General features: G+C 49.9%; 1 protein-coding gene across 2 annotated transcripts in view; it reads left to right on the top strand.

Annotated features, from left to right (window-relative positions):
* The first annotated feature begins 4052 nt into the window (after positions 1-4052).
* Positions 4053-26181, top strand: part of Slc44a2 (solute carrier family 44 member 2) — a 35105-nt gene continuing 12976 nt past the window's right edge. Inside the window, exons 1-4 of one of the 2 annotated variants that reach the window (XM_052188924.1) lie at positions 4053-4172; positions 21835-21883; positions 25839-25912; positions 26007-26091. In XM_052188924.1, the coding sequence (XP_052044884.1) occupies positions 4142-4172; positions 21835-21883; positions 25839-25912; positions 26007-26091 (239 nt within the window). In that variant the 5' untranslated portion in view covers positions 4053-4141. The remainder of the gene's footprint in view (positions 4173-21834; positions 21884-25838; positions 25913-26006; positions 26092-26181) is intronic. The other variant, XM_052188925.1, reaches the window with a different exon arrangement.

Genomic DNA, 26181 nt, shown 5'->3' with positions numbered 1-26181 from the left:
GGATCATGCCTTTAATTTCAGCACTCTTGATCACAGCATTTTCAAAGCAGAGATAGGCAGGTCTCTGGGTTCAAGGCCAGCCTGGTTCAGGATAGCTAGAGCCACAGGGAGAAACCCTGTCTCAAAAATCCAAAAACCAGCCGGGCAGTGGTGGCGCACACCTTTAATCCCAGCACTTGAGAGGCAGAGGCAGGTGGATTTCTTTCTTTCTTTCTTTCTTTCTTTCTTTCTTTCTTTCTTTCTTTCTTTCTTTCTTTCTTTCTTTAAAGATTTATTTATTTATTATATGTAAGTACACTGTAGCTGTCTTCAGACACTCCAGAAGAGGGCGTTGGATCTCATTATGGATGGTTGTGAGCCACCATGTGGTTGCTGGGAATTGAACTCAGGACCTTCAGAAGAGCAGTCTTAACCACTCTTTGGAAGAGCTCTTAACCATTGAGCCATCTCTTCAGCCCGCAGTCAGATTTCTGAGTTTGAGGCCAGCCTGGTCTACAGAATGAGTTCCAGGACAGCCAGGGCAATACAGAGAAACCCTGTTTCAAAAAACCAAACCAAATGAAACAAAACAAAACAAAACCCCAAAACCAAACAAAATAAAAGCCTCACTATGTAGCTCGTGCCTTCTGGAAATTACTCTTCTTGTCTCAGGCTGCTCTGTGTTTAGTTTGAATATGTGAAGTGGTTATTGTAAATTTAGTATGGATTACCTAAGGGATGTCACTAATTGCTCGTGTGTGTGTGTGTGTGTGTGTGTGTGTGTGTGTGTGTGTAGACTGGAGGTCACCCTAGAGCGCCCTCCTGGATTGCTCTCCACTTTTTTAATGTTTGTTTTTAGTTTTTAAGTTTATTTTTACATATGTGAGTGGGTTTTGTTTACCTTTGTGATTACCCCACATGTGTGTGTGGTGCTTAGGAAGGTCAATAGAGCGTGTCAGAATTACCTAGAGCTGGAGTTAAAGACAGCTGTGAGCTGCCCCGTGGTTGCTGTGGACAGAATCCGGATCCTCTGCAGGAGCAGAGCTGTGTTCTTCACAGCGGAGGGAGCCGTCTCTCCAGCTCCTGCACTTTAGTTTCTGAGACAAGGTCCCCCTGTGAGCCTGGAGCACTCCAGTTCACACAGACTGGCCAGTGAGCTCCAGGTACCCAGACCTGTATATGGAGGTGAAGGCTGAAACAGTGGGCTTCACACACACACACATACACACACACACCACACTCACACACCACACACACACTCACACACTCACATATACACTCACATACACACATATACACTCACACACACACTCACACACACTCACACTCACACACTCACATATACAGTCACACATACTCACACACTCATACCCTCACACACACCACACACACTCACACACTCACACACTCACATACACACTCACACATACCATACACACTCACACACACACTCACACACTCACATACACACTCACACACACCACACACACATTCACACATACCACACACACTCACACACTCACACACACCACACATACTCACACACTCACATACACACTCTCACACACACACACCTTTTCTCTCTTCTCTTTTTCCTTCCTTTTTCTTTTTTATTGCTTTAATTTTTTTTTTAAGTATTTTGAGACATGGTCTCTCTACATAGTTACGGCTATCCTGGAACTCACTACGTAAAACAGGCTAGCTTTGACCTCAGAGCACGCTGCCTTTGCCTCTGCAGTGTGCGACCACACCCAGCCCTCCCCTCTCTGAGGAGCAGAACTGAGGCAGCCTGTTTGCCCATGCTGGCTTCAGACCCCACCTCTTTGATCTTCCAGGTCTCTCAGGAGAGGCGCTCCCTCACTAGCAGCATTTTCCCTTCTTTTCCAAAGACGAGTTCATTTATTTTATGCAGATGAATATGATGCCGTCCAATCCCATTACAGATGGCTGTGAGCCACCATGCCTTGCTCTGCTCTGGAAGAGCAGTCAGTGCTCTTAACCGCCGAGCCATCTCTCCTACCCCCTCGCAGCTATTTTCAAAACTTCCTTCTAAGGGTGGCCATGGTGGCATAGACCTTTAAACCCAGCACTCAAAGACAAAGTGTGCGTGTCTCCCTCAGTCGGGTCTACACAGCAGCTTTTGGGACAGCTAGGACCCCAGGGAGCTGGCTCAGTTTCAAAAAAAAAAAAATGCTAGGCAGTGGTGGCACAGTCCTTTAATCCCCGCATTCAGGAGGCAGAGGCAGGGATATCTCTTTGAGCTTCAGGACAGACAAAGCTGCGTAGAGAAACTCTTTGTCTTGAAAAACCAAAAATAAAATAAGGTAAAACCAATAACAACAACAACCACAATAAAAATAACTTTAAAAAATGATTTATCTTGTATTGGAGAGTGAGTGTAGTGATTAGTTTTATGACTCGACATAAGCTAGAGTCATCCGAGAGGAGGGAATCTCAGCTTATTAAATGTCTCCGTAAGATGGGCTGCTGGTGAGCCTGTAGGGTGGCTTCTTAGTGATTGCTGTGGGAGGGCTGAGCCAGCCATGGTCACAGGCCAGCACTTCTCCATGGCCTCCGCGTCGGCTCCTGCCTCAAACTGCGGTCGGTGATGAACTGTTACACTGACTGAGTGAACTCAACCCTTCCTCCCTTCCTCTAGTTGCCTTGGTGTTTCGTCATAGCTAGAGTGATTCTCTAAGGCACACAGACACATTCGCTGTGTTTGTAGAGGATCTGAGTTCAAGCCCCAGCACCCACATGGTGTTTCACAACTGCGTGTAACTTCATTTCCAGTGGATCCATTATGCTCTTCTGGCCTCTGAGGGCATTGCATGACCATGAACTGCATACATACATGTAGCCAGACACTCACACCCATAAAATAAGAGCAATGAAATGTAAAAAGCAACCGTCAAGAGTAGCTTATTTCTTTTCTCCTGTGTGTCTGTGTAAGTGCAGGCCTTGTGTTTTGTCGTTCTTACGCCCAGTAATCATCGAGCCTGCCGCTAACACTTTACCCCCATGGCTTCTCCAGGTGAACTTGATCTTCACGCCACTTGACTGTTTTCTCTTTTTGTTGGTTTTATCTGTCTGTGTGTATGTGTGTGCACCCAGGCATGTATGTGAGAGAGCATCTCATGTGGAGTTACAGGTGGTGTGTGTCTCCTGAAGTGGGTGCTGGGAACTGAACTCAGGTCCTAAGGAAGAGCAGTCAGTGCCTTTAGCCAAGAAACCATCTCTCAAGCCCTGCCTTCGTGTTTGTTTGTTTTGAAGATTAATTTATTTATTTTTGCATATGAGTACACTATTGCTGTCTTCAGACACACCAGAAGAGGGCATCAGATCCCATTACAGATGGTTGTGAGTCACCATGTGGTTGCTGGGAATCAAACTCAGGACCCCTGGATGAGCAGTCAGTGCTCTTAACCACTGAGCCATCTCCCCTGTTTTTGTTTTGTTTTTGTTTTGTTTTGTTTTTGAGAGAAGGTCTCACTATGTAGCCCTACCTGGCTGGTGGAGAACTAAAGGAAACCCCCAGCTTCTGCCTCCCCAGTGCTGAGATTGAAAGATTAAAATTGTGAACCTCCGTGCCTGGCTGCCAAGGAACATTCCGCTCCTCCTCTTTTATTCCCTTCTGATTTGTGTTCAAACTCTCAAATTCTTGCCGATCGGATGAATGACCACATGACAACTTTTTCTCCATCCCTAGCGCACAGTGAGTACTCAGTGCCCGGACAAAGATTGATTTGCTGTGTTGGTTGAACACATCGTTAATCTCAGCACTCAAGGCAGACAGATCTCTTGAGTTCCAGGCCAGCCTTGGCTACAGAGTGAGTTCCAGTACATCCAGGCTGCACAGAGAAACCTTGTCTCAAAAACAAACAAACAACAAACAACAACAACAAGAATGACTGACAAGCAGATGCGACACACTAATTGTTCACAGAGAGGAGTCCACGGAGAGTGCCCACTGGAACCAGAAGGTGGCTACCCCCCAACGCCCCTCCCTGGCCACGCCCCCCGAGGCGCAGGGCTGCCATAGGCGTGCGCGCTGGGGGCGGGGTCAGGGCGGGGCGGGGCGGGGCCTGCAGCGCGCGTTGTCTCCCGCCCGCTTGGGTTGGGGTCGCGCTGGCTTCGGACTCAGCTCCCCTCGGTTGAGGCCATGGAGGAAGATCGGAAGGACGCAGCCTACGGTAGGAGTGGCCTCCGGCCTGTAGGTGGCCTGTGTTGACTTGGGAAGGAGGGGGTTTTGAGGAAGGGCGACATCTGAGAGCCTTAAAACCAAACGCTCGTGGCTGCAGGCGGGACGCAGGCCCTTCTGCCGCGTCCTCAGGCCTCTGCAATCCCGCGCTGGCTCAGCCGGAGCGCTTGGCCCTAGCCGAGGTTGTCCCCCGTGTCTCTTTTCGGGGATCTTCAAGCTTACTCCTTCCCTGAGCGATGGGCTGGGACTTACTGCGCATGCTCCTCCCCTGGAGGTCCCGTTATCTGGGAGGATTAGATGATGGGCGGGGGAGGGGATGCGCAGCGATCTTAGCTTGGGGGTGTGGGCGAGAACGGGCCGGACCTCGCCACACGTCCCGTCTCCGTAAGACCCCAGTGTCCTCCACATCTTCGCCATTTACATCCAGAAGTAGCGACCCCAAGCTTTAGTACTAGATGGGGAAACTGAGGCAAGGTTGGATAGTCCCGAATAACTGGAATTAGGGGCCCAACGCGACAGGGAAGGGCAGGAACGAGGGGGTCTTTGACAAGGGGCCAGGCAGGGAGCAATGCAGAAACTTTCCCTGCCTATGCTGACTGTTGCAGGTGCCTGTAATTTTAAGGGTTCCAGGAGACCCGGACCTCAGTGAAGCCTGCGGGTGGCCTCAGGCACTCGGAGCTGGGGGTGGGGCCAGGATGCCGCTTTCTCACCCCACCCGACGCCGGGTTCCCACGGACCGGGTGTTGAACTCTGAGTCTCCTTCCTCTTATCTATTTTGGGTTCCCTGGGCCTAAATCTGCCACAAGCCTTAAGAGGCATGGCTGAGACCATGGCAGAGGGGCGCTCTCCCTCCCCCTGATATGACACTTTGTGTGACTGGAACTTCCTGGAAACTGCTAGACTCTAGAGTCTTGGGGAGGGGGCCGGAAACGGTTCAAAAATAACTAGAAAACAAGTAGACTCTCTGCTGCCTTCCTCCTCTTTCCTGGGACTGTGCCCTCAAGGGGGGAGGGAAAAAAAGAATAGACAGATCCCAGAGGCTGTGACACACCCTTCCTGGCCTAAAGGAAAGTAGCAGGACCTGGGCCTTCAGGGATCTCCCAGCTTGAAGTAGCCCCAGACCACCAGACAGGTGTCCCGTCTGAAGCCCCAGGCTCTGGGATTGCTGTGCAACTGTTGAGTGCTGCTGGCGGTCTCTGGTGTGGCAGTCATGGAGCCTGAGTATGCTTGGGGAACGCACCTGAGAGGATCTTTGGTCTTCTTGAGGTCTATTTGGAATAAGAGCGGGCAGAACCAGCATGGATAGGATTTTCCCAAGCTTCAATTCGGCCAAAGGGTAGAACTGTGTTTTTGCGGGAGAGGCAGAGGGGAGCTGTACATTGTGCTGGGGTGGAAACTGGGGACCCGCGGCGCATGCTCAGTGAGCAGTGGGGTTGACGCTAGGACCCTGGCTCATGTTTAGCAACAACTGGAATCTAAATGGTGTCGCTCATGCTCCGAATGCACTGGTGGTTGTGTGGGTGGGACTGGAACCCAGGGCTTCGGCAAGCACTGAGACGGAAACTCAAGGCAACACGCATGCTCAGTGGGCGGTAGGGCCGGGAAGCCAAGGCCTCAGTCATGTTCAGCAAGTGGCTGGGCCTAGATCCCACTCTGCTGCTCAGTGCACCCCCTTATCCCCCCAGCCACCCCATTTCTGGCCCCCAGGAATTTAACAAACCTTGCACAGGCAAAGGTCTGACTGGAACGCAGCAGTCCACCAAGCAGAGGAAGGCTTAGACCACGAGTGGAGGACCAGAGTGAACATGTAATTGTGGGTTGTTAAGGTTGTAGAGCAACGGACAAGACGCCATGTGTGGGAGAGCTGCTCGGGTCTATTTTAAGAAAGGAAGGCTGGAGTGTGCCCGGCCGGGTGAGATGATTTGAGACAACTGTGTTCCAGGCAGAAGGAAAACTTACTATTTTTCTCTGTGAGACTCAGGGGCCTGTGAAGGAGGCTCCACCTGGCTTCCAGAGCCACGCCCCTGCCTTCAGGCGGACCACCCTGCTTGACTGCCTACAAATGGAAATTTTCTGTTCTCTTTTTTTGTTCTCTTTTCCTCCCTCCCTCCCTTTCTTCCTTTCTTCCTCACTCCCTCTCACCTTTCCTCCTTCCCTTCCTCCCTTTCTTCCTTATGGTTACTGAGGTTCGAACCCAGGCCTTAGACATACCAGTTTGTGAGGTGGGTTCTTGCGGTGTAACTCAGACAGTCTTGGTCTTGGGCATTGCGTCTTTGTGCCTCAGCCCTTACAGGTAGCTGCGATTACAGGCCACCAGGCCCCACTGTGGGAAGGGAGGGCCTTGGTTTGCCTGAAACTCAGTCCTCCGAGACCTGGACCTCGTAGGCATCCCCAACATTTCTGCAAAACAGTCTAAGCTTCCTCACCAAACTCACTGTGTAGCGGAGCACCACATCCTGGCCTTCTAAGTTCTGAGGTGAGAACCGTGGTGCTGGGGGAAAATGCCCAAGGTTTCCTGTGTGTGAATAAGCACTCCATAGCTCAGTCAGTTTTCTCTTGGGCATAATGGCTATCCTGTGGTAAGTGGCTTCCTATTGTTCGCTGTGACCTTTGGGAATGGCTTCAGGGAATTGTTACGGGTTGCCTTAGACAGATCCGGCTTCAAATCAAGGTTCTGATCTTTTTTTTTTTTTTTTGGTGTTTTGAATTTGGTTTTTTGGAGACAGGGTTTCTCAGTGTAGCCCTGGCTGTCCTGGAACTCACTCTGTAGACCAGGCTGGCCTCAAACTTAGGAATCCGCCTGCCTCTGCCCCCCAGAGTGCTGGGATTACAGGCGTGCGCCACTACTGCCTGGCATCTTTTTGGTTTTTGAGACATGGTTTCAGGGTTTTACTGTCTAGCGCTCCTAGAACTCTATTTGTAGACCAGACTGGCCTGGGACTTAGAGATCTGCCTGCCTCTGCCCCTGCCTCTCTGCTTCTCTGCCCCTGGCCCTGCCCCTGGCCCTGCCCCTGCCCCTGCCCCTGCCCCTGCCCCTGCCCCTGCTGGGATGAAAGGCATAACCAGGCTGGTTAAGGTTCTGATCTTTGCATGCTGTGCAACTGGGTGAGTGGCTGACCTCTAAGACTGTGCCGTTATGCATAAGGCTGTCGGTTGTTTGCTTTTGACACAAGATCACATGTAGTGCTGGCTGGACTTGAACTCACTATCTAGTCCAGGATGACCTTCAATTTATTATCTTGTTCCACTTCCTAAGAGCCGGGGTGACAGGCCTGTGCCAGCATGCCTGGCTGCACTTACACATCTCCCTGGGGCTGTTGGCATGGATGACGGAGCTTTCCCATGAGCTAAGGGACAGACAAACCTCCTTCAGGAACAGAGTGAGGCAGGACCAGGCAGGGCCGGGCCGGGCCGGGCAGGAAGTGCCTTTCCTGATAGATAACATGGATCTGGAAGAAGATGGCAGCTCCACAGGAAAGGGAAATGGCTCAGGGCCTGGCTGGTGTCCTTATGGGCACAGCCTTCCTCCCAGCCAGCCTGGGCATGAGCAGACAAAGATTCTAGAACCCAAAGCAGGGCGCCACACAGTGAAGCATGGCTAACCAGTAGACGCCCTGGCTGGGGACTGGCACCACTGGCACCGCACTTGCCAGGTATACACAGGTCCCCAGGCGCCATTCCCAGCACCGCGCGGACCAGGTGTGATGGTGCCACAAGCTCTCAGGAGGCCAGCCTGGGCTACATGGGAGTAGGCGCTCAGTGGTTGAGAGCGTTCACTGCTCTAGTAGAGGACTGATGTGGTTCCAGCACCCAAACTGCAGAACACAACTAACTACTGATGACTCCAACTCTATAGGATTTCACCTCCCCCTCCAAGCACGCTGTGCACATAAACTCAGGCACGCATACCACGCACACACACGCACATGGACGAAAAGAAATAAAGCTGGGTGTGGCGGTGCACAGCTTTAGTTCCAGCACTTGTAGGCAGAGGCTGGCGGGTCTCTGAGAGTTTTAGGCGAGCCTGGTGTGCCTAGTAATTTCTAGTGGCCAGGGCCCAGAAAGTGTTCTTAGCTTCTGAGCTCTGCCCAGCTTCACTATGACGTTTTTATAGCACACTTGATGGACTTAATTTTTTATAATTTTTTTAAAAAATATTTTAAAAATTCATTTTAATTGTGTATAACTTTTTGGTGTGTGTGTGGGGGGGGGTCCGAGTTCTGCCTGGATGCTGAGGTGTTTGAATGCTGCTTGGGTCGGAGGAAAGAGGGAGGTGCTAAGCTTCATTCCATCCTTGGGGTGCCAGGCTTGTGGGACAAAGCCCAAGATGGGGGCCCCAGCCCAGGTGGGAAATGGCCCAGGCAGAGGCCGAGGCCGGGGTTCCCAAACTCCTGGGCATCCAGATGCTGCCGTGAACTGTGAGGAATTGAGAATGAGGGGCCCTCAGGGGTGAATGCTCGGTGCGTGGAAGGGCCTTCTGCGGAGACTTAGGCGGCTTGCCTAGGTAATGAAGGTTTCCTCCCACGGAGGTTCTCGATGAGAAAACTGTTTATTCATCGTGTAAATCAGGGTTCACTTAGGGTGGACCAGAGGTTAAATACCTTTTGCAGGAAGGAATGTCCAAGAGGGAAGCTTATTGGCTAAACCCTCAGGCCCATCTAGATACCTCATTAGCACGGAGAACTCTGTGCTCTATGCTACGTGACCAGTTGCCGTGGTCCCCTCGAGGAGTGTCATGGTCATGTGCTCCGGGACAGGAACTGGGCTGGGTGCAGATTCAAATGCCTACCATTCTCAATTGTGAGAATTGTTGGGGTTTCTTAGTCTGCTCGACCTTACCAGGTTTTGTCTGGTGACACAGTTCCACGAGCCCCACGTGTGTCGTCATATGTACACAAGTGGAAACCACAAGTTGACACCTGGGGTAAAGGTTCCACTTTTATAAGATTGGGGTTTTGTTGTTGATGTTGGTGGGGTTTTTTTTGCTTTTTGTTTGTTTGTTTGTTGCTTTCATTGGTTTTTCTGGGTTTTGTTTGTTTGTTTGTTTTGTTTTTTTGAGACGGGGTTTCTCTTTCTGCGTAGCCCTGGCTGTCTTGGTCCTTGCTCTGTAGACCAGGCTGGGCTTGAACCCACAGAGATCCGCCTGCTTCCGCCTCCCTAGTGCTGGGATTAAATGCATGCATCCCCACGGCCCAGCCACTTTTGTAAGTTCTTAAGAATACATTTACTCATGGATTGTGTCTGTGTGAGACAGCTTGTGTGTGAGGACAGGCCATGGTGAGGGATCCGGTCCTCTCCTTTAACAGTGTGAACCTCGAGGACGCTGCTGAGGGAGCCAGGCTTGGCAGCAGGAGTGCCTGTTGTGTCCTCTCTAACTTAGGCTCTGAGACCGTGTCTGTGCCTAAGCCCGTTACAGTTTTTTTTTTTTAAAAAGATTTATTTGTTGTTACATGTAAACACACTGTAGCTTTCTTCAGATGTACCAGAAGAGGGCTCAGATTTCATTATGTGGTTGCTGGTATTTGAACTCAGTGCTCTTAACCGCTGAGCCGTCTCTCCAGCCCATCCGGATTCAGTCTTTACCTCAGCTTTTACGTGGGTTCTGGGGACTAGACTTTAGCCCCTCAGGCTTCAGACCAAGGTTTTTGGTCCACTACGCCAATTTCTCCAGGGCTCCTCCACATCTGTATCTTTTTACTTTTTAGACTTATGATTTTAGTTTTATATGTATGTGTGTTTTGCCTGCATGTATGTCTGTACTAGGTGGGTTGCAGAGTTCAGAAGAAGGGGTCTGGTCCTCTAGAACCGGAGTTACGCATGGTTGTGAGCCAGGGTGTGATGCTGGGAAAGGGCCTTCTGTAACAACTGTGTGCGAGGAAATGCAGTGTAGCGGGACTGGGGGGGCGGGCAGGGCTCAGAGGTTAAGAGCACCAGCTGTCCTTGCAGAGGACCCTTCCTTTCCCAGAACCCAGGTGGTGGCTCACAACTGTCATGAACTTCAGTCCCAGGGAACCTGGGTCTCTTTTCTGTCCTCTGCAGGCACCATGTGTCCCCATTGTGCATAGAGATCCGTGCAGGCAAGACACTCAGGTGCAATACAATGAACAGGTCTGATTTAAACAAGCTGTAAATAGATTACTTTGTAGCCTTATCCAAGAAGGAGGTTAGCCTTGCTGAGCAGGAATAGTCTGTAGTTCTGTTACCCTGTGAATTAGCCAGGAGGGAACAGTGTGGGTGTGGAGACTAGGGGTGTAGGTGAGACTCAAGGACGGCGAACGTCTGAGGGATGTAGGTGAGACTCAAGGACGGTGAACGTCTGAGGGATGTAGGTGAGACTCAAGGACGGTGAACGTCTGTTTGGCTCATCCTAGCACCAAACTCACGGAGGTTAGGAGAGAGTGGGTTACAGATGTGCTGGTCTGTGGCCTGCAGACATCATCTGGAGAGAAAGGGGAAATACTCAGAACTTGCCTGAGAGGAAGTGAGTGTGAAAGTGGCTCCTCCCTCCCTGTCTGTTGACTGTTGTTTTTTCTTTTTCTTTTTTAAATCTGTGTTGAAGTGCTTGTAAGTGCTTTTAACAGAGTCTCCAGTAGCCCAGGCTGCCCTCACACTCAGCTTCAAACTCAGTTGAAAGCCCAGAACGTGCTTTGAACTCCTGACCTGCCTCCCTTCACCGTCTGAAGGTTGGGGTGACGGGCGTGTCAAGGGACGCGCAGTTGATGGGATGCCGGGAAGAGCAAGGTTCCTCAGGTTTCACGCAAAGCCAGGGGTCTAATTTTTTAATACAAAACCAGAACTCCACCAGTGATACCTGTGAGCGTTTATTATATTGATTTATTCATTCATTCCTCTTCTGAGACAGGGTCTCTCTACTCAACTCTGGGTCCTGGTACTTAATATGTAACCAGGCTGGCCTCAAACTCAGAGATCTGCCTGCCTCTGCCTCCCAAGTGCTGGGATTAAAGGTGTATGCTCTTGTGTTTAGCTTTTAACTAATTTATGAATTATTTGATTTAATTCATTAATTTAGTTTTAGAAGACCACTCAGGCTAGTCTAGAATTCACTTTACAGCCTCAGCTGGTCTCAATTTTACCATCCTCCTGACTCCATTACCTGAGTACTGGGGCTACAGGCATCAGCGACCCACCAGGCCCAACTCTCCATCCCTTCACTGCATGGGCACTGCCCCCAAATTCTTGTCAGAAGGAATTGTCTGAGCAGCTGAAATCTCTCTGGGCCGGGCCCAGACTTCTGGGAAGGCAGAGACTGTGTGGGCGAGGCCTTGGACACTGGAGCCCTTGATTTAACCAGTGTTTGGAAGTTGTGGGGGCAGGGTGCCACTTGATGTCCCAGCAAAAGCATTGTGGCACACTGCCTGTGTTGGTCCCCTTATCTCCCACCCCCACTGTGCTCGGGGAGAAGAGCCTCATGCCCAGCTTGGCAGGGCCTCCCTCCGCTGTCTTCACATGCAGCCGCCCTGCTCTTCCCCACCACCGCTGCCTCCTCCTGAGTCTTGGTCTAGTTGGTTTCTTTTGCTCTCGACCCCATACTGTAGACTATGTAAGTTATTCAAAATGAGAGTTAGCGTCTAGTTTGAGCCAAAGGTCACAGGGTTTTATCTGGTGATGATTTTCTTGCTAGAAGAAATCTGAGGCAGGGGCTGAGAGTCAGTGAGCCTGTGTGTGTGTGTGTGTGTGTTTCCCTATGCTAGGGATGGAACTCAGGGCCACTGACCTAGGAGGCTATGCTCTTCCTTAGAGTGGTGCCTTTGGCCCCTCCCTGGGGATTCTAGGCAGGAGTCCTACCACTGAACCACACTCCTATACCTCACTGGGGGATTGTCTTAGTTAGGGTTACCATTGCCTTAATGAAACACCATGACCAAAACCAACTTGGGTAGAGAAGAGTTTCATTTGGTTTATATACCCTAAATCATAGTCCACTGAAGGAAGTTAAGTCAGGAACTTAAACTGGGCAGGAACCTGGAGTCAGGAGCTGCGGCAGAGGCCATGAGGGATCCTGCTCACTGGCTTGCTCCTCATGGCTGCTCAGCCTGCTTTCTTATAGAACCCAGGGCTGCCATCTCAGAGATGGCACCACCCACAATGGGCTGGGCCCTCCCCGTCAGTCACTAATTAAGAAAATGCCCTCCTATCTCTCAGAGGCAGTGAATCTCTGTGAGTTCAAGACAAGCCAGGGCTACACAGAGACCCAGTCTTGGGGCAGAGGGCAGGCTACAGCCAGATCTTACGGAGGCTTTATTAATCAGGATTTCCTAGAACCTAGGGTAACAGACCTTATAGAATGAATTATCTGTCTGTCTGTCCATCAAAAGTATTGTCTTAGTTAGGGTTTTCATTGCTGTAAAGAGACACCATGACCAAGGCAGCTCTTATAAAGGACAGCATTTAATCGGGGCTGGCTTACAGGTTCAGAGGGTCAGTCCATTGTCATCAAGGCAGAGGCATGGCAGCATCCAGGCAGGCGTGGTGCCGGAGGAGCTGAAAAGTTCAACATCTTGATCCCAAAGCAGGCAGAAGGAGGAGGGTCTCAAAACCCATTCCCACAGTGACATACTTTTTCCAACAAGACCACACCTCCTAATAGTGCCACTCCCTGGGCCAAGCATGTTTAAACCACCACAGGTATTTATTAGAATGGTTTACAGGTGTAGTCCAAGTCCAGCAAATCCAACAGTGGCTGGCTGGCTGTTTCCAGAAAGCCCAAGAATCCAGTAGTTGCTCAGTCCACAAGGCAGGATTCTCAGCCGGCTGCAGTATATGCCGGAATCCTGAAGAGGTTTTAATGCCAGTGAAGGAGTGGACTTGTTAGCAAGGCCAGGGAGAGCAGGCCAAGAACAAAAGCTTCCTCCTTCCATGTCCTTTTATTGGCTTCCAGCAGAAGGTGTGGCCCAGGTTAGATCGGAGTAAAAGATCTGGATTAACAGCATGTCTTCCAACACCGATGGATCTGGATTAGAAGTGGATCTTCCTAGTTCAGATTATGCAGAAATTCTTCACAGGTGTACCTGCCAGTTTTGGGTTTTAGTTCCAGGAGTGGTCAGGTTGACAACCAAGAACAGTCATCACAAAGGCATTTTCTCAATTGGGGTTCCCTCTTAGATGACCCTAATCGTGTCAAGTTGAGTAAAGTTAACTCTCACAGGGATATTAGGCAAGTGCTCTTCCACTGAGCCACGCCCCCAGCCCCTCCACAGTGGATTCTGCTTCTACTCCTGCTGGAAAGCTGACCTTCTGAGGGGCTGGAGTATGAAGAGAAATGGTTTGTCTCACACGTCAAGGTACAGTCACGTGGGGAGGGGAGGGGAGGGCACCAGGAGCTTGAGGCAAGGGTCACATGGCATCCACGGTGTGGCCTTGCACCCTCTCTGTATTTGAATTTGTCACACTCTGTCCTCATGAGTAGCCAGAACGGCAGGCTCACGCCATGGACGCAGTTCTATTGTAAAACCACCAGGGCCCAGCCACAAGGGGAAAGTCCCTTTTCCTAATCATCTCTCCAAGGCCCCACTGTGTACACCGAGCCATTGTCTTAAAACCTCCCAGTGAGGGTTGGAGCTGCAGCTGGAGCGGGCACAGACGGCTCCCAAGGCAGGAGCTACCAGAGGAAGGCCAGATTAACGCTGGAGGGTTCGGTGGTCGGTGGTCGGTGGTCAGTCCACACTGGTGCTGTGCTGGCCACCAGCTGTGGGGATTAACCAAGTGGCCTCAGTTTAACTTTCTGTCAAGTTAAGATCCCACTTAAGTTAGCTTTTTCTATTTTCATTTCTCCCCTTCCCCCTTATGTGTCTGTCTTTGTGTGTGTGTATCTGTGTGTGTCTGTGTCTGTGTGTGTATCTGTGTATGTCTGTGTATATGTGTATATGTGTATCTGTGTGTCTATGTGTGTGTCTGTGGTATCTGTGTGTTTCTGTGTGTGTGTATGCTATATGTGTGTGTATGTGTCTGTGTATATCTGTGTGTGTGTGTGTGTGTGTGTGTGTGTGTGTGACAGAAGGAGCACATGCACCTTCAACTGCGCAGATCCACATGGTCCAGAGGAGGCCCAAGGTGTTTGACCCCGGAGCTGGAGTGACAGGAGCTCAGGTCCTCTGGAAGAGCTGTTAGAGCTCTTAGTGGCTGAGCCATGTCCCTGGTCCCCATCTTGTTTTATTGTGACAAGGTCTCATGTAGCTCAGCAAATTTTTGGTTTTTTCGAGACAGGGTTTCTCTATGTAGCCCTGGCTGTCCTGGAACTCAGTCTGTAGACCAGGCTTGCCTTGAACTCAGAAATCCACCTGCCTCTGCCTCCCAAGTGCTGGGATTACAGGCATGCGCCACCACGCCTGGCAGCAAATTTTAAATAAAAATTATTGTGCCAGGCATGGTGGACCAGGCCTTTAATCCCAGCACTCAGGAGACAGACAGGCAGATCTCTGTGAGTCTGAGGTCAGCCTGATCTTTATAGTAAGTTTCAGGACAGCCAAGGCTATGTAGAGAGATTGCTTTGAAAAAAAAAAAAAAAAGACAGCAACAAAAAGGACGTATTTGTTGTGTGTGCCCTGAGTTTCAAGAGTAAGGCGGAGTCCGACGCGCTAGCCTCGGCTCCTCTGGCCGCCGCGTGAGGCCGGGGTGGCACTGCACTGCTGTTGGCTTTCTGTGTGTGGTGTGAGCACTTGAGGGGAGTACAGAGGTACCTTGTCGTCCTCTACAACTCGCCGCCTTCGTTTGCTCGTTTGTTTTGGGTTTTAGCTTTTTATTAATTAATTAATTAATTAATTAATTAATTAATTAATTTTTTCCAGACAGGGTTTCTCTGCGTAGCCCTGGCTGTCCTGAAACTCACTCTGTAGACCAGGCTGGGCTCAGACTCAGGGATGTGCCTGCCTCTGTCTCTAAAGTGCTGGGATTAGGGCGTGAGTCACTGCCGCCCAGCTTTATTTTTGTTCGGGGTCTTACTATGCAATTCTGGCTGACCTGGGACGCGCTGAGATTAAGTGTGTGTGTCGCCAGTTCCTGAGGAAATGAAACACACTTGTCCACTCACCCCAGATAGGGAACCCAACCGACCAAAGTGCGGCAGATACCACCAAAGTCCAACTTGGTGACCCATGCATTTCACTGGGGTTATTTACAGCAATAATGGCTGTGGAGATACAGGAGAAGAGACTCAAAAACCACTATGGGCAACAGCTCCCAGCGCTGGGAACCTGCAGCACACCGCGCAGCCTGCAGGCGGCGCAATAGGCTAGAGGCTGACCTCTCCGGGTGCCTCGATTGTCTAAATCTCTTCCTGGCTGTACTTTTTGTCTGAGAGGCTGTAGTTTCCCCCCCTCTCTGAGTCTTCACGCCTCTTGGCCTCATCGTCTCTGAGAAGTACCCTCGGCTTTTATTCTTTACTCTGGCCGGGAGGGTCTAGTGAATCTGGTTAGTTTCAGGGAGTTCTTGAAGTTGCTTTGTAGTCTCCTAGCTGGAGAGAATGTTTGTAGTCTCAGAGCCTGCTACACACATAGTAAGACCTTAATTCCTTGATGTTGTTCTCCTCCCCTCCCCCTCCCCCTGGGTTTCTCTGTGTAGCCCTCCCTGGCTGTCCTGGAACGCTATAAGACATGCTAGCTTTGAACTTATACAGAGCTGCCCGGCCTTGCTTCCTAAGTGCTGGTACTAAAGGCATGTACCTCCACTGACTGACTTACTTCTTAATGGATTCTTGGAAATCATGCCTGGGTCCTCTGCTTACGGATCAAGTGCTCTTACCCTTTTAGCTGTAGCTTAAACTCGCCATTCTGTTACCTCTATTTCCCAAGGGTTGAGGTGGCGGGCGGGTGGGCGGGCAGAGCACCTGTGTACTCTGCCCCAGGAGTGGAGAAGGACTTCATGCCTCCGAGACGGGGGTTTTAGCCACTTCCTCTCCCCACTCTCGCAGTCAGCCTTCTGTTCACACTGTCTGATTTTGTGGTTGCAAAGGCCTAGTCTCCCATCCTGCAGCGCTGAACCAGCCTCCATGATCAGAAGCTTTTGCAGGCTTCCCCCTCTCATCCCCTAGCAGCTGAGCCCAGTGAGGGTTACTGGAACCCATCCTACTGTGCCAGGAATGTTCTCCGCGTTTCCTCAGGCACTGAGGCTTCAGTGCCAGGCTGGAGTCAGCCAAGCCCATCCTGCTGCCTTCTCTACATTTAAGTAAAATTACGTTTATTATGTGTGCGGAGTCTGCAGGCAGGCGCACTCACTTCCTGGCATGCACACGGAGGTCAGAGGTCAGAGGTCAGAGGTTAACTTTCAGAAGTCAGTCCTTTGTCTTCAATATGTATGGCCTGGAGATGGAACTCAGGTCATCCGCCTCTGCAGCAAGTATCTGTATCTTCTGAGCCATTTCACACCCCTGCACACACACCCCTGCAATCTAAATTCTGTCTGAAGGTTAATCCAAGCTCTATGTTTCTATAACTGAGAGAGCTGTCAGCTGCTAGACAACACGGACATTTCCTTTCCTCAACTGGTCTATGCTATTGCTCAGTCACTCTCCGTGGCTCCTAACCTGGGGGCGGACAGCGTAGGAGACCAGGCAGGGATGAGTTCTCCAGGTAAAGAGGGTTGAAACAGGACCTGTCTTCTTGTGACTGTCCCCTGGGCCAGGGATCCCAGCTGACACTAGAAGCATCTAATACTCCCTGGTTTTTTAAAGATATTTATTTAAGCCAGGCGTGGTGGCGCCTGCCTTTAATCCCAGCACTTGGGATTAAATATGGCTAAATTAATATTAGCATGGTCTAAAGAGTTCAGAGAAACCCTGTCTCGAAAGAAAAACAGCAACAACAACAACAAAAAAAGATATTTATTTATTTATTTGAGTACACTGATGCTGTCTTGAGACAAACCAGAAAAGAGCATCAGATTTCTTTCTCTTTTTTTATTTTATTTTATTTTTTTTTATTGTTTTTCGAGACAGGGTTTCTCTGTGTAGTCCTGGCTGTCCTGGAACTCAGGCTGGCCTCGAACTCAGAAATCTGCCTGCCTCTGCCTCCCAAGTGAGTGCTGGGATTAAAGACTTGCGCCTCCACCGCCCATCGAGCATCAGATTTCATTACAGATGGCTGTGAGCCCCCATGTGGTTGCTGGGATTTGAACTCAGAACCTCTGGAAGAACAGTCAGTGCTCTTAACCGCTGAGCCATCTCTCTATCCCGTACTCCCTGGTCTTGCGGCCCCTCTCAGCCTTCTATCAGAGACACAGTTCCTGCAGTTCCTTTATGCTTCTAATAGTTTGAGGTTTTATCTGTTAGCATGATTAGTTCTCCAGGGATGTGTTGCCTCTGAGTCAGGGCAACAACAGTTAAATTTATTGTCTTTCACTTACATATCAGGTATACTGACTCAAAGACTTGCTTTATCTGTGGACTGAAAATTTGTTGCTGAGGCTCACCTTCTGTTACTATGTAGTGGGCCTCAGTTTACTGTGTGACTAAGGCTGGCTCTGTACTCCTAATCGTCCCAAGGGCATCTTCTTAATGCTGGGTTACAAGTGTGGGACATGGGGCTAGCTTTTTTTCTTTTTTTTCTTTTAAATGTTTAAAACACAGCCAGGCCGAGGTGGTGCATGCCTTTAATTCCAGAACTTGGGAGGCAGAGACAAACAAATCTCTGAGTTCCAGGATAGCCAGGGCTACACAGAAAAACCTAACTTTGAACACGGCACCCCAATAAATAAATACATACATACATACATACATACATATATACACACATGAAAAATTTAAAGTATTTACTGTTATGTGCATGTGTGAGTGCCTGCATATATGTTCATCATATTCCTGCACGGTCCCCTTACAGGTAGGAAGAGGGTGTCTTATCTCCTGGCACTGGAGTTGCATCTGCCGCGTGGGTCCGGGAACTGAATTCCCACCCTCTGCCAGAACAGCAAGTGCTCTTGACCACTGAGCCATCTCTCCAACCCCAAGTGTTTAATTTTTTTTTTCAGTCAGGGTTTAAGCTATGTAACTTAGGGTGGCCTCAAGTCAAGGCAGTCCTCCTGCCTCAGCTTCTCAGGCCATGCATGGGTGGCCGTTGTAGGCACCCAAGCCTGGCATTTAGGGGGAAGAGTTTGCTGGTAATTGGACTGAACCTAAGGCTTTACAGAAATCAAGCTGCTTAGCGCTCTATCTCAAAGGAACTGGATTTGAAGCAACTCTGACCTGAGCCCTGCAGGGAAGGAGCAGTCATCACCCTGCTGGTTCTAGTTGAGAGGCAGAGGTCTGGATACGAGGTGAACTTGAGGCCTCTGAAGAGTGGCGGGTCTTGGTGAGGAGCCTCTAGAGGGCTGTCATTGAGGATGTGGTGGTAGGGGCGATCATTGGTTTGACTGTCGTCAAGGAGCTGTCTAGCTGAGAACAGAAGCAGCTTGTCGCCTGGGACCAAGTCTACTCTGTTCACTGCTAAATCTAGGTGAGGTGTGGCCAGCTGGCGTGAGGGCCGCTAGGGGCTTCGGGAATCAGGGAGTTTCTTTGGGAGTTCTGGTCAGCCTCAGGCAGGACTTGAAGCTTTTGTGCCCCGCCTGTTTGTTGAAGCCTGTGGCTTAGGGGTCACCTGAGGCTTCCTTACAGCGAGCCAGAGGAGGGGAGGCAGCCCTTTTCTAAGGACAACTGATTAGAGAGCAGAGCCTGGCTGGGTGCGCCAGCCTGGGAGGTGGCTGCTGTAGAGGTGTTAGTGTGTGAAAGTGCTCAGTGCTTTCCCAGGTTAGGCAGAAAGCTGGACCACTGAGTCGTGCCCCCAGGCCCTCACCGGGGATTCTACCACTGAGTCATCCCACCCCTGTCCTTCACTAGGGAATTCTAAGGTAGGGTTCTACCTCTGAGCCATGCCCCAGGGTGGTTTAGGGGTTGGTTTGGGGGTTGGTTTGAGTGTGTGTAGTAGTGATGAGGGCACAGTTATTCTCACCATCACCATAAGCACATTACATGTCCTTGTGTGTACACCTATGATGGTGATCACATCACACCAACTGCATGCCTGTTTCTTCCGTATACTTCCTGGTGGATTAAATATCCTCATGGAAATGTACAGTATACTTAAATGTGTGTGTGTATACCTCTGTGCCAGTTGCATGCGTTGCCCCAGCTGTATGCCCCACACTGACACCTGCTGCAGACCCGAACACTGACTGAACACTGACTGTAAGCAAAACATCTTTTTCAACTTCCTTTTAATAAGGGTTCAAGCTCTTCTCTAGCCTACCACCCAGCAAAGGTAGTGTAAGAGAGAAGTTATTAGGACATGGGGGAAGTGGACCTGTTCAGCAGTAGTTCTTTAGGGCAGGTTTGATCTTCTTTGGCAGCAGTTCAGTCCTGTAGCAAACACCAAATACAACTCAGCATCCGCAGTCCAGTCCTCTAAGCAGGCAAACACCTCGCAAGTGGTGAGCTTTTGAAGGAACCAATGTTTTTTTGGTGAGTTTCTCTCATTGGTGGCGTTACCACAAGTTGAGCTCAACAACGTTATGTAAGACAAACCCATGCATGTGTGTCGTGTTGTTAGCAAAAACTGTCAAGGTAGAGCAACCAAACCAATGCTCAGTCTCCCACTACCTGTGGGGTCATATCTGTACTCCGTCATCTAGCGTCTTTTCACATGTCTGCTGTATCCAAACATCCTTTCACCTGTGTCTGCTTCAGGAAAACAGTCTTTCACGTGTTTGCTTTAGCAAGAAGTTCTTTCATCTGCGTGCTCCAGCAAAACATTATTTGACATAACTAACTTTCCAAAGAACTAGAAGTTTCCACTTTTGCAACCCTAAACCCTAGTGTCACCTGCTTCCCCCGGCCTCCTGTGCCTGATCTCTGAGGCCAGGAGCGGTACTTCCTGCAGCTGCTGTTGGGACACCCATATCACTCTGTATCCTAGACTGGTCTCAAACTTGATGCCACATTTGATCAAGCCAGACTTTTCTTGTTTTGAGAGGTTGGAGAGGCTGACCTATTAGGGTACCTATAAATATGTGCAAATTACCCCACCTACCCACATACATACATACATTCATACATACAAATAGCAAATTATGTATATGTACATACGCACACACACACACACACACACACACACACACACACATGCATCAAGTTGGCCTGTGCCTTTCATCCCAGCACCATGGAGGCCAAAGCTCGTGGATCTAGAGAGTTAGATGCTAGTCAAGGCTATGGTAGTAAGACCCTGTTTTAATAAATAAGGGGCTGGAGAGGTGGCTCAGCGGTTAAGAGCACCAGCTGCTCCTGTAAAGGACATGGGTTTGGTTTCCAGAACCCCATGGTGCTGTGGCTCACCACAGCCTAAAGTCCACTTCCAGGGAATTTGATGTCCTTTTCTGACTTCAGTGGGCACCAGGCATACACATAGAAAACATATGTGCACACAGGCAAACACTCATACATATAAAATAAACTAAATAAATCTAAAAATAAATTAATAAATCCAAACTTTTCAAGGGGTTGGACTTGAGCAGCTACGAGCTAGGATTGTCGGGAGGATAGTGAGTCCCGGGGCTAGCCTGGGCTACAGAGTGAGCTTGTTACACATTTCCAATCCAGAATAAGGGTTGGAGTTGTAGCTTGGTGCATTAAGTGTTTGCCTGTGGGTGAGAAGCACCAGCTGGGCTCGGTCCCCATCTCCAAATAAACTGCCTAATTTAATTCTAGCTCTGGGGAGGCGGGGACACAAGGATTTCAGCCATTTATTTGAGTTTTAGCCCAAATGTTTCTTTCCTTGGGGTCTGCTGTTTTCTTTCCTCCCTGTTCCTCAGTTTCCATACTGCGGGGTGGAATAGTCTGAGGTAACACTTTAGGGTCGAGAAGTGTCCCTGGATGCATGGCCTGGTGGGTAGGTGGAGGGTGGGTGGATGGAGGACAAGACCAGAGCCACCTCAGGTTCCCGAGTGGGGGCTGGGTGAAGGTGGGGGCAGGGAGGGCTAAATCTGGCCTGCCTAAGAGTGGCAGGAGCAGCTGCGGGCCCCACCCGGCCCTGCCCCCTGGCTCGGTCCCTCCCCTTGGTTCTTTGGCTGGGGCCTGTCTGACCGGTTTGGGCCGTCCTGGCGCAGCGGCAGCGGGTGGCGGCTGTGTCCTGGAGGGCTGCGACCGTCAGGGCGCCGTCGGGGCTGCACCGCAGAAATGGGGAAGGAGTCGCAGAATTACTACGGGAAGCACGGTACGGGAGCTCTCCTTAGGCACAGGGGCAGCAGCAGGGGCCGTGGACTGGCAGGGAAGGTTGCAAAAGGGAGGTGAAAGGAATTGCACTGGTGTCGCGGTGGCCCATGCTAGCTCCCATCACCCCAGTGGTTCCCACAGCTGCCTCGATACCCTTCCACTCTCCTCTAACCGAGGACCTGGCCGCCTCGCATCCCCAGAACACCTGAATCTTTCCACTGTGGGTTTTGTGTTCTTTGCTCTGGGCATTGTAAGCCCTTCAGGCATTTTCCTTGGGTGATAGCAGGCTAATGAATCAGCTGGTCACCTGTCACCGCCCCCTCCCGCCCCTCGGAGCTCGGGTGTAGTCCCCTGTTGGTAGGATGCAGACACGACTCAGAGCTCCTTATGGCTTAGGGGACCCGGGGCTCCAGCTTTTTCGGCTGGCTGTGCCATTTTTCTCATCCTACGTAATCCTGTTTTTCAGGGACGCCTCAGAAATACGACCCCACCTTCAAAGGGCCCATTTACAACAGGTAAGAGCACTTCCTTCCTGAGGAAGAGGGGAAGGATGGGGAGATGCATTCCCAACAGGGTGTGTTCTTCAGCAAAGCAGGATAAACCAATGCAATCAACGCTCAGTAATGTAAAAGCTAAGTGTCCTTAAGGTCCTGGACTCCTGGGGGAGCCTGGCATGGAACTGAGCCTCGCACACAGTAGGCCTGCACTGAGCCTCTTGCACACACTGGGCATGCATTGTGCACATGTGAACGGATCCTTTCCTTTTTCACTTCTATTTATGTGGGCGTGGGTCTGCATGTGTGGGTGTGGTGTGCATTTGTTACTGTGTGGGTGGTGGTCAGAGGACATCTTGCATGAGTTGGTTTTCATCATTTTGTGTCCCAAAGATCCAAAACTGCTGAGCGGTCAGCACTGCTCCCCGCGCCCCCCTGCCTCAGTACTAGGCCAGGCTCCACCACTGGGTGGCCTTCCCACTCAGCCTGTTTGTTTGTTTGTTTGTTTGGGGGGTGTTGTTTGTTTTTGAAACAGGGTCTCTCTATGTAGCCCAGGCTGTCCTGGAACTTTCTATGTAGTCCAGAACTCGCAGACCCACTTGCCTCAGGGTAAGCCTTGTACACATAGACAAAACTATTTTGAGTTGGGTAAGTGGCTTCCTAGTCCTGATTCCAGCTACTTTTGAGAGGCAAAAGGATCAAAAGTTCCAGGGAGGGAAGAGGAATTGACACAATCATAATCTATTGTATGGAATTCTCAAATTATTAGTAAAAGTATTATTTGAAAAAGGAGAGTACTGGGTTAAAGGTGTGTACTGCTACACCCAGCTTCTGCTCAATATTCTTTTTTAGGTTTAATTTTATGTGTATGAATATTTTGTCTGCATGTGTATATTGTGCCACATGGAGAATGAGAGAGAGTATCAGAGTCCCTGGAACCGTGGAAATGTTTTCCCACATTTATGTTTGTGGTATGCGCCGTGCCTGGTTGGTGTCTAAGGAGGCCAGAATGGGGGTTCAGGTCTGACTGGACTGGAGTTACTGAAGGTTGTGGGGCTCCAGGTGGATGATTGGAGTCGAACTTAGTGCTTTTAAACTGAGAGCTATCTTTTCAGCCACTTTCTATATGTGTGTGTGTGTGTGTGTGTGTGTGTGATCAATACATATATTTGTTTCTTGCGATGGGGTTTCTCTGTGTAGCCCTGGCCATTCTGGAACTTGCTCTATAGACCAGGCTGGTCACCACTCCCTGGCTAGTTATTTAAAAAAAAAAAAGTTCAAGGCCTTCCGGGGTGACTTTCAGACATTCTGTCTCAAAATATTAAATAGACTTGTTTTATTTATTTTATGTGTGTTTGTCTGCATACAAGTATGTGCAGCATGTGCACGCCTGCTGCCCCCTGAAGTCAGAAGAGGGCATCAGATCTGGGTTAGGAGCCTCTTGTGGGTGCTGACACCTGAGCCTGTGTCCTCTACAAGAGCAGAGCAGCAGCTGCTGGTTTGGTTTGGTTTGGTTTGGGTTCTGGTTTTTGGAGACAGGGTTTGGGTTTCTCTGTATAACAAAGCCCTGGCTATCCTAGACGTGATTTGCTGAGCAGGTTGGCCTCAAACTCACAGAGATCCACCTGCTTCTGCCTCCAGAGTTATGGGATTAAAGGTGTAAGCCATCTTACTGTTTTGTTTTGATTTGAGACAAGGTTACAAGGTTTCTCTACAAGGCCCTGGCTGTCCTGGAACTCATTATGTAGGTAGACCAGGCTGGCTTTGAACTTGGAGATCCGTCTGTCTTTGCCTCTTTAATGCTGAGATTAAAGGGGCGCACCACCACACCCGACCTGCAACAAGTGGTTTTTCATTCCTGAGACAACATTCCAGCACCTCAGATTTTTTAAAAAATTGTATTTATTTATGTACGTATTTTTTGAATGTATGAGTGCTCTGCAAGTGCACCTGCATGCCAGATGAGGGTATCAGATGAGTCACCATGTGGGTGCTGGGAATTGAATTTAGGACCTCTGGAGAGTGGGGGTGCTCTTAACCACTGAGTCATGTCTCCAGCCCCAGGGTTTTGTTTTCTTAAAGCCAGGACTGAAGATTCGGTTTAGCTGATAGAGTGCTTACGCAGTATGCAGGAAGCCCTGCGCCCTACTCCAGTGCTGGGTAAACTCCCCAGGGACGGGGTGGCACCCGGAGCACACAGAGCAGAGACAGGAGCATCAGGACTTCAGGGTGAACTTGGCTACATAGCAACTTTGAGGGGAACCTTGACTATGTGGGACCCTATGTTAAACAAGTAGATAAAAAGTAAAGGCTGATAAGGCGGCTCAGCAAGGCCATTGCCAGAGAGCCTGACGACTGCCATCCAGTCCCTGGGAGCCCTCAGAGTCATGTGTACACACTCACAACACACACACACACACACACACACACACACACACACACACACACACACACGGTGGATTGAGAAGTGTAGCAGTGACGACTGGAGAGGTTGCTCAGTGGTTAAGAGCACTGGCTGCTCTTCCAGAGGTCCTGAGTTCAGTTCCCAGGAACCACATGGTGGCTCACAACCATCAGTAATGGGACCTGATGCCCTCCTCTGGTGTGTCTGAAGACAGCTACAGTGGACTCATATGCATAAAATAAAAAAAACTTTTAAAAAATGTGCTTGTTCCCTCATAAGGACTGGAGTTTGGATCTCAGCTCCACATAGCAAGCCAGGGCTTCAAAATGCCTGGATCTTCAGTGGACCTGTCTGGCTTCTGACTGTACACAGGCACACAGACACACACTGAAAAATGAAGGGCCAGAGAGTTGGTTCAGCAGTTAAGAGTATTTGCTAGCCGGGTGGTGGTGGCGCGCGCCTTTAATCCCAGCACTTGGGAGGCAGAGGCAGGTGGATTTCTGAGTTCAAGGCCAGCCTGGTCTACAGAGTGAGTTCCAGGACAGCCAGGGCTACACAGAGAAACCCTGTCTCGAAAAAAAAAACCAAAAAACCAAAACATACAAACAAAAAATAAACCAAAAAAAAAAAAAAAAAAAAAAAAGAGCATTTGCTCTAATTGTAGAGGACCAGGGTTTGTTCCCAGAACACACACAGTACCTCCCTGCTACCTGTAACTTCAGTTTGTGGTCTCTGTGCAAGGCACACGTGTGATGCATATACACACACCTGCAATTGAACACTCCTACATAAGTCTTAAGATTTGGAATCCCCCCTCCCACATACACAATAAAACTTAAGGCTGGAGGAATGGTTTAGTGGGTAAACCAGTGCTACCAAGCCTGATGGTCTAGCCCAGGAACCTACATGGTAGAAAGAACCAACTCCTAAAAACATCTTTAGCTTATACCTAAACATGCACACACACACACACATGCACACAATTAGGACAGGTAGTAGCAGTAAAACTCATATGACCTGGGGCTGGCAAGATGGCTCAGGGTTCAGTTCCCAGCACTGCAGTTTTGGGGACCTGATGCCCTCCTCTGGAGTCCATGGACACTAGGCACACACGGCTCATAGACACACTGTGCAGCTAAGACATGTGTAAGTGAAAATTAAAAGGTTTAAAAATGAATAGAGACCAGACGTGGTGACACATGCCTTTAATCCCAATATTCAGGAGGCAGAGGTAGATGGATCTCTGAGTTTGAAGCCAGCCTGGTCTACATAGCAGGTTTTGGGCCAGCCAAGGCTATGTGGTGAGACCCCTTTTCAAAAAATGGGGGAAAAGGGCCAGGCATGTTAACTCACACCTTTAATCCTAGTGCTTGGGAGGCAAAGACAGTCAAGACAAGTTCAAGGCCAGCCTGGTCTACAGAGTGAATTTAAGTCTAGCCAAGGCTATACACAGAGAAAACCCTGTCTCAAACAACCAGGGGAGGAAGCACATGATTCTTGGCCCACATTTCAGATTATTCCTAAAAAGGGGGTTATATAATGTCACGTGTACTGGTGTTGCTCTGCTCCCAGGGGATGCACAGATGTCATTTGCTGTGTGCTGCTCTTCCTGGCCATCATAGGCTACGTGGCTGTGGGCATCATAGGTAAGTGCAGGGCGGGCTGCATGGCCTCTGCGACCCAGGGTGGTGCTGCGGCTGAGAAGCGGCAGAGCCTATCTGTCTCTGCATCTCTCCACAGCCTGGACCCACGGAGACCCTCGGAAGGTGATCTACCCCACGGATAGCCAGGGCGAGTTCTGTGGGCAAAAGGGGACAAAAAATGCGTGAGTTTATTTATTTGCATGAGTTTATTTGCGAATGCACACTTGAGCAACACCGCCCATGTGGGTCTTAGCAGACCAGGGCAGGCTTGG

The sequence above is a fragment of the Apodemus sylvaticus genome, chromosome 7 (genome assembly GCF_947179515.1).
Source record: "Apodemus sylvaticus chromosome 7, mApoSyl1.1, whole genome shotgun sequence".
Classification (NCBI taxonomy): Eukaryota; Metazoa; Chordata; class Mammalia; order Rodentia; family Muridae; genus Apodemus; species Apodemus sylvaticus.
This window is presented reverse-complemented; position numbering and strand designations above follow the sequence as displayed.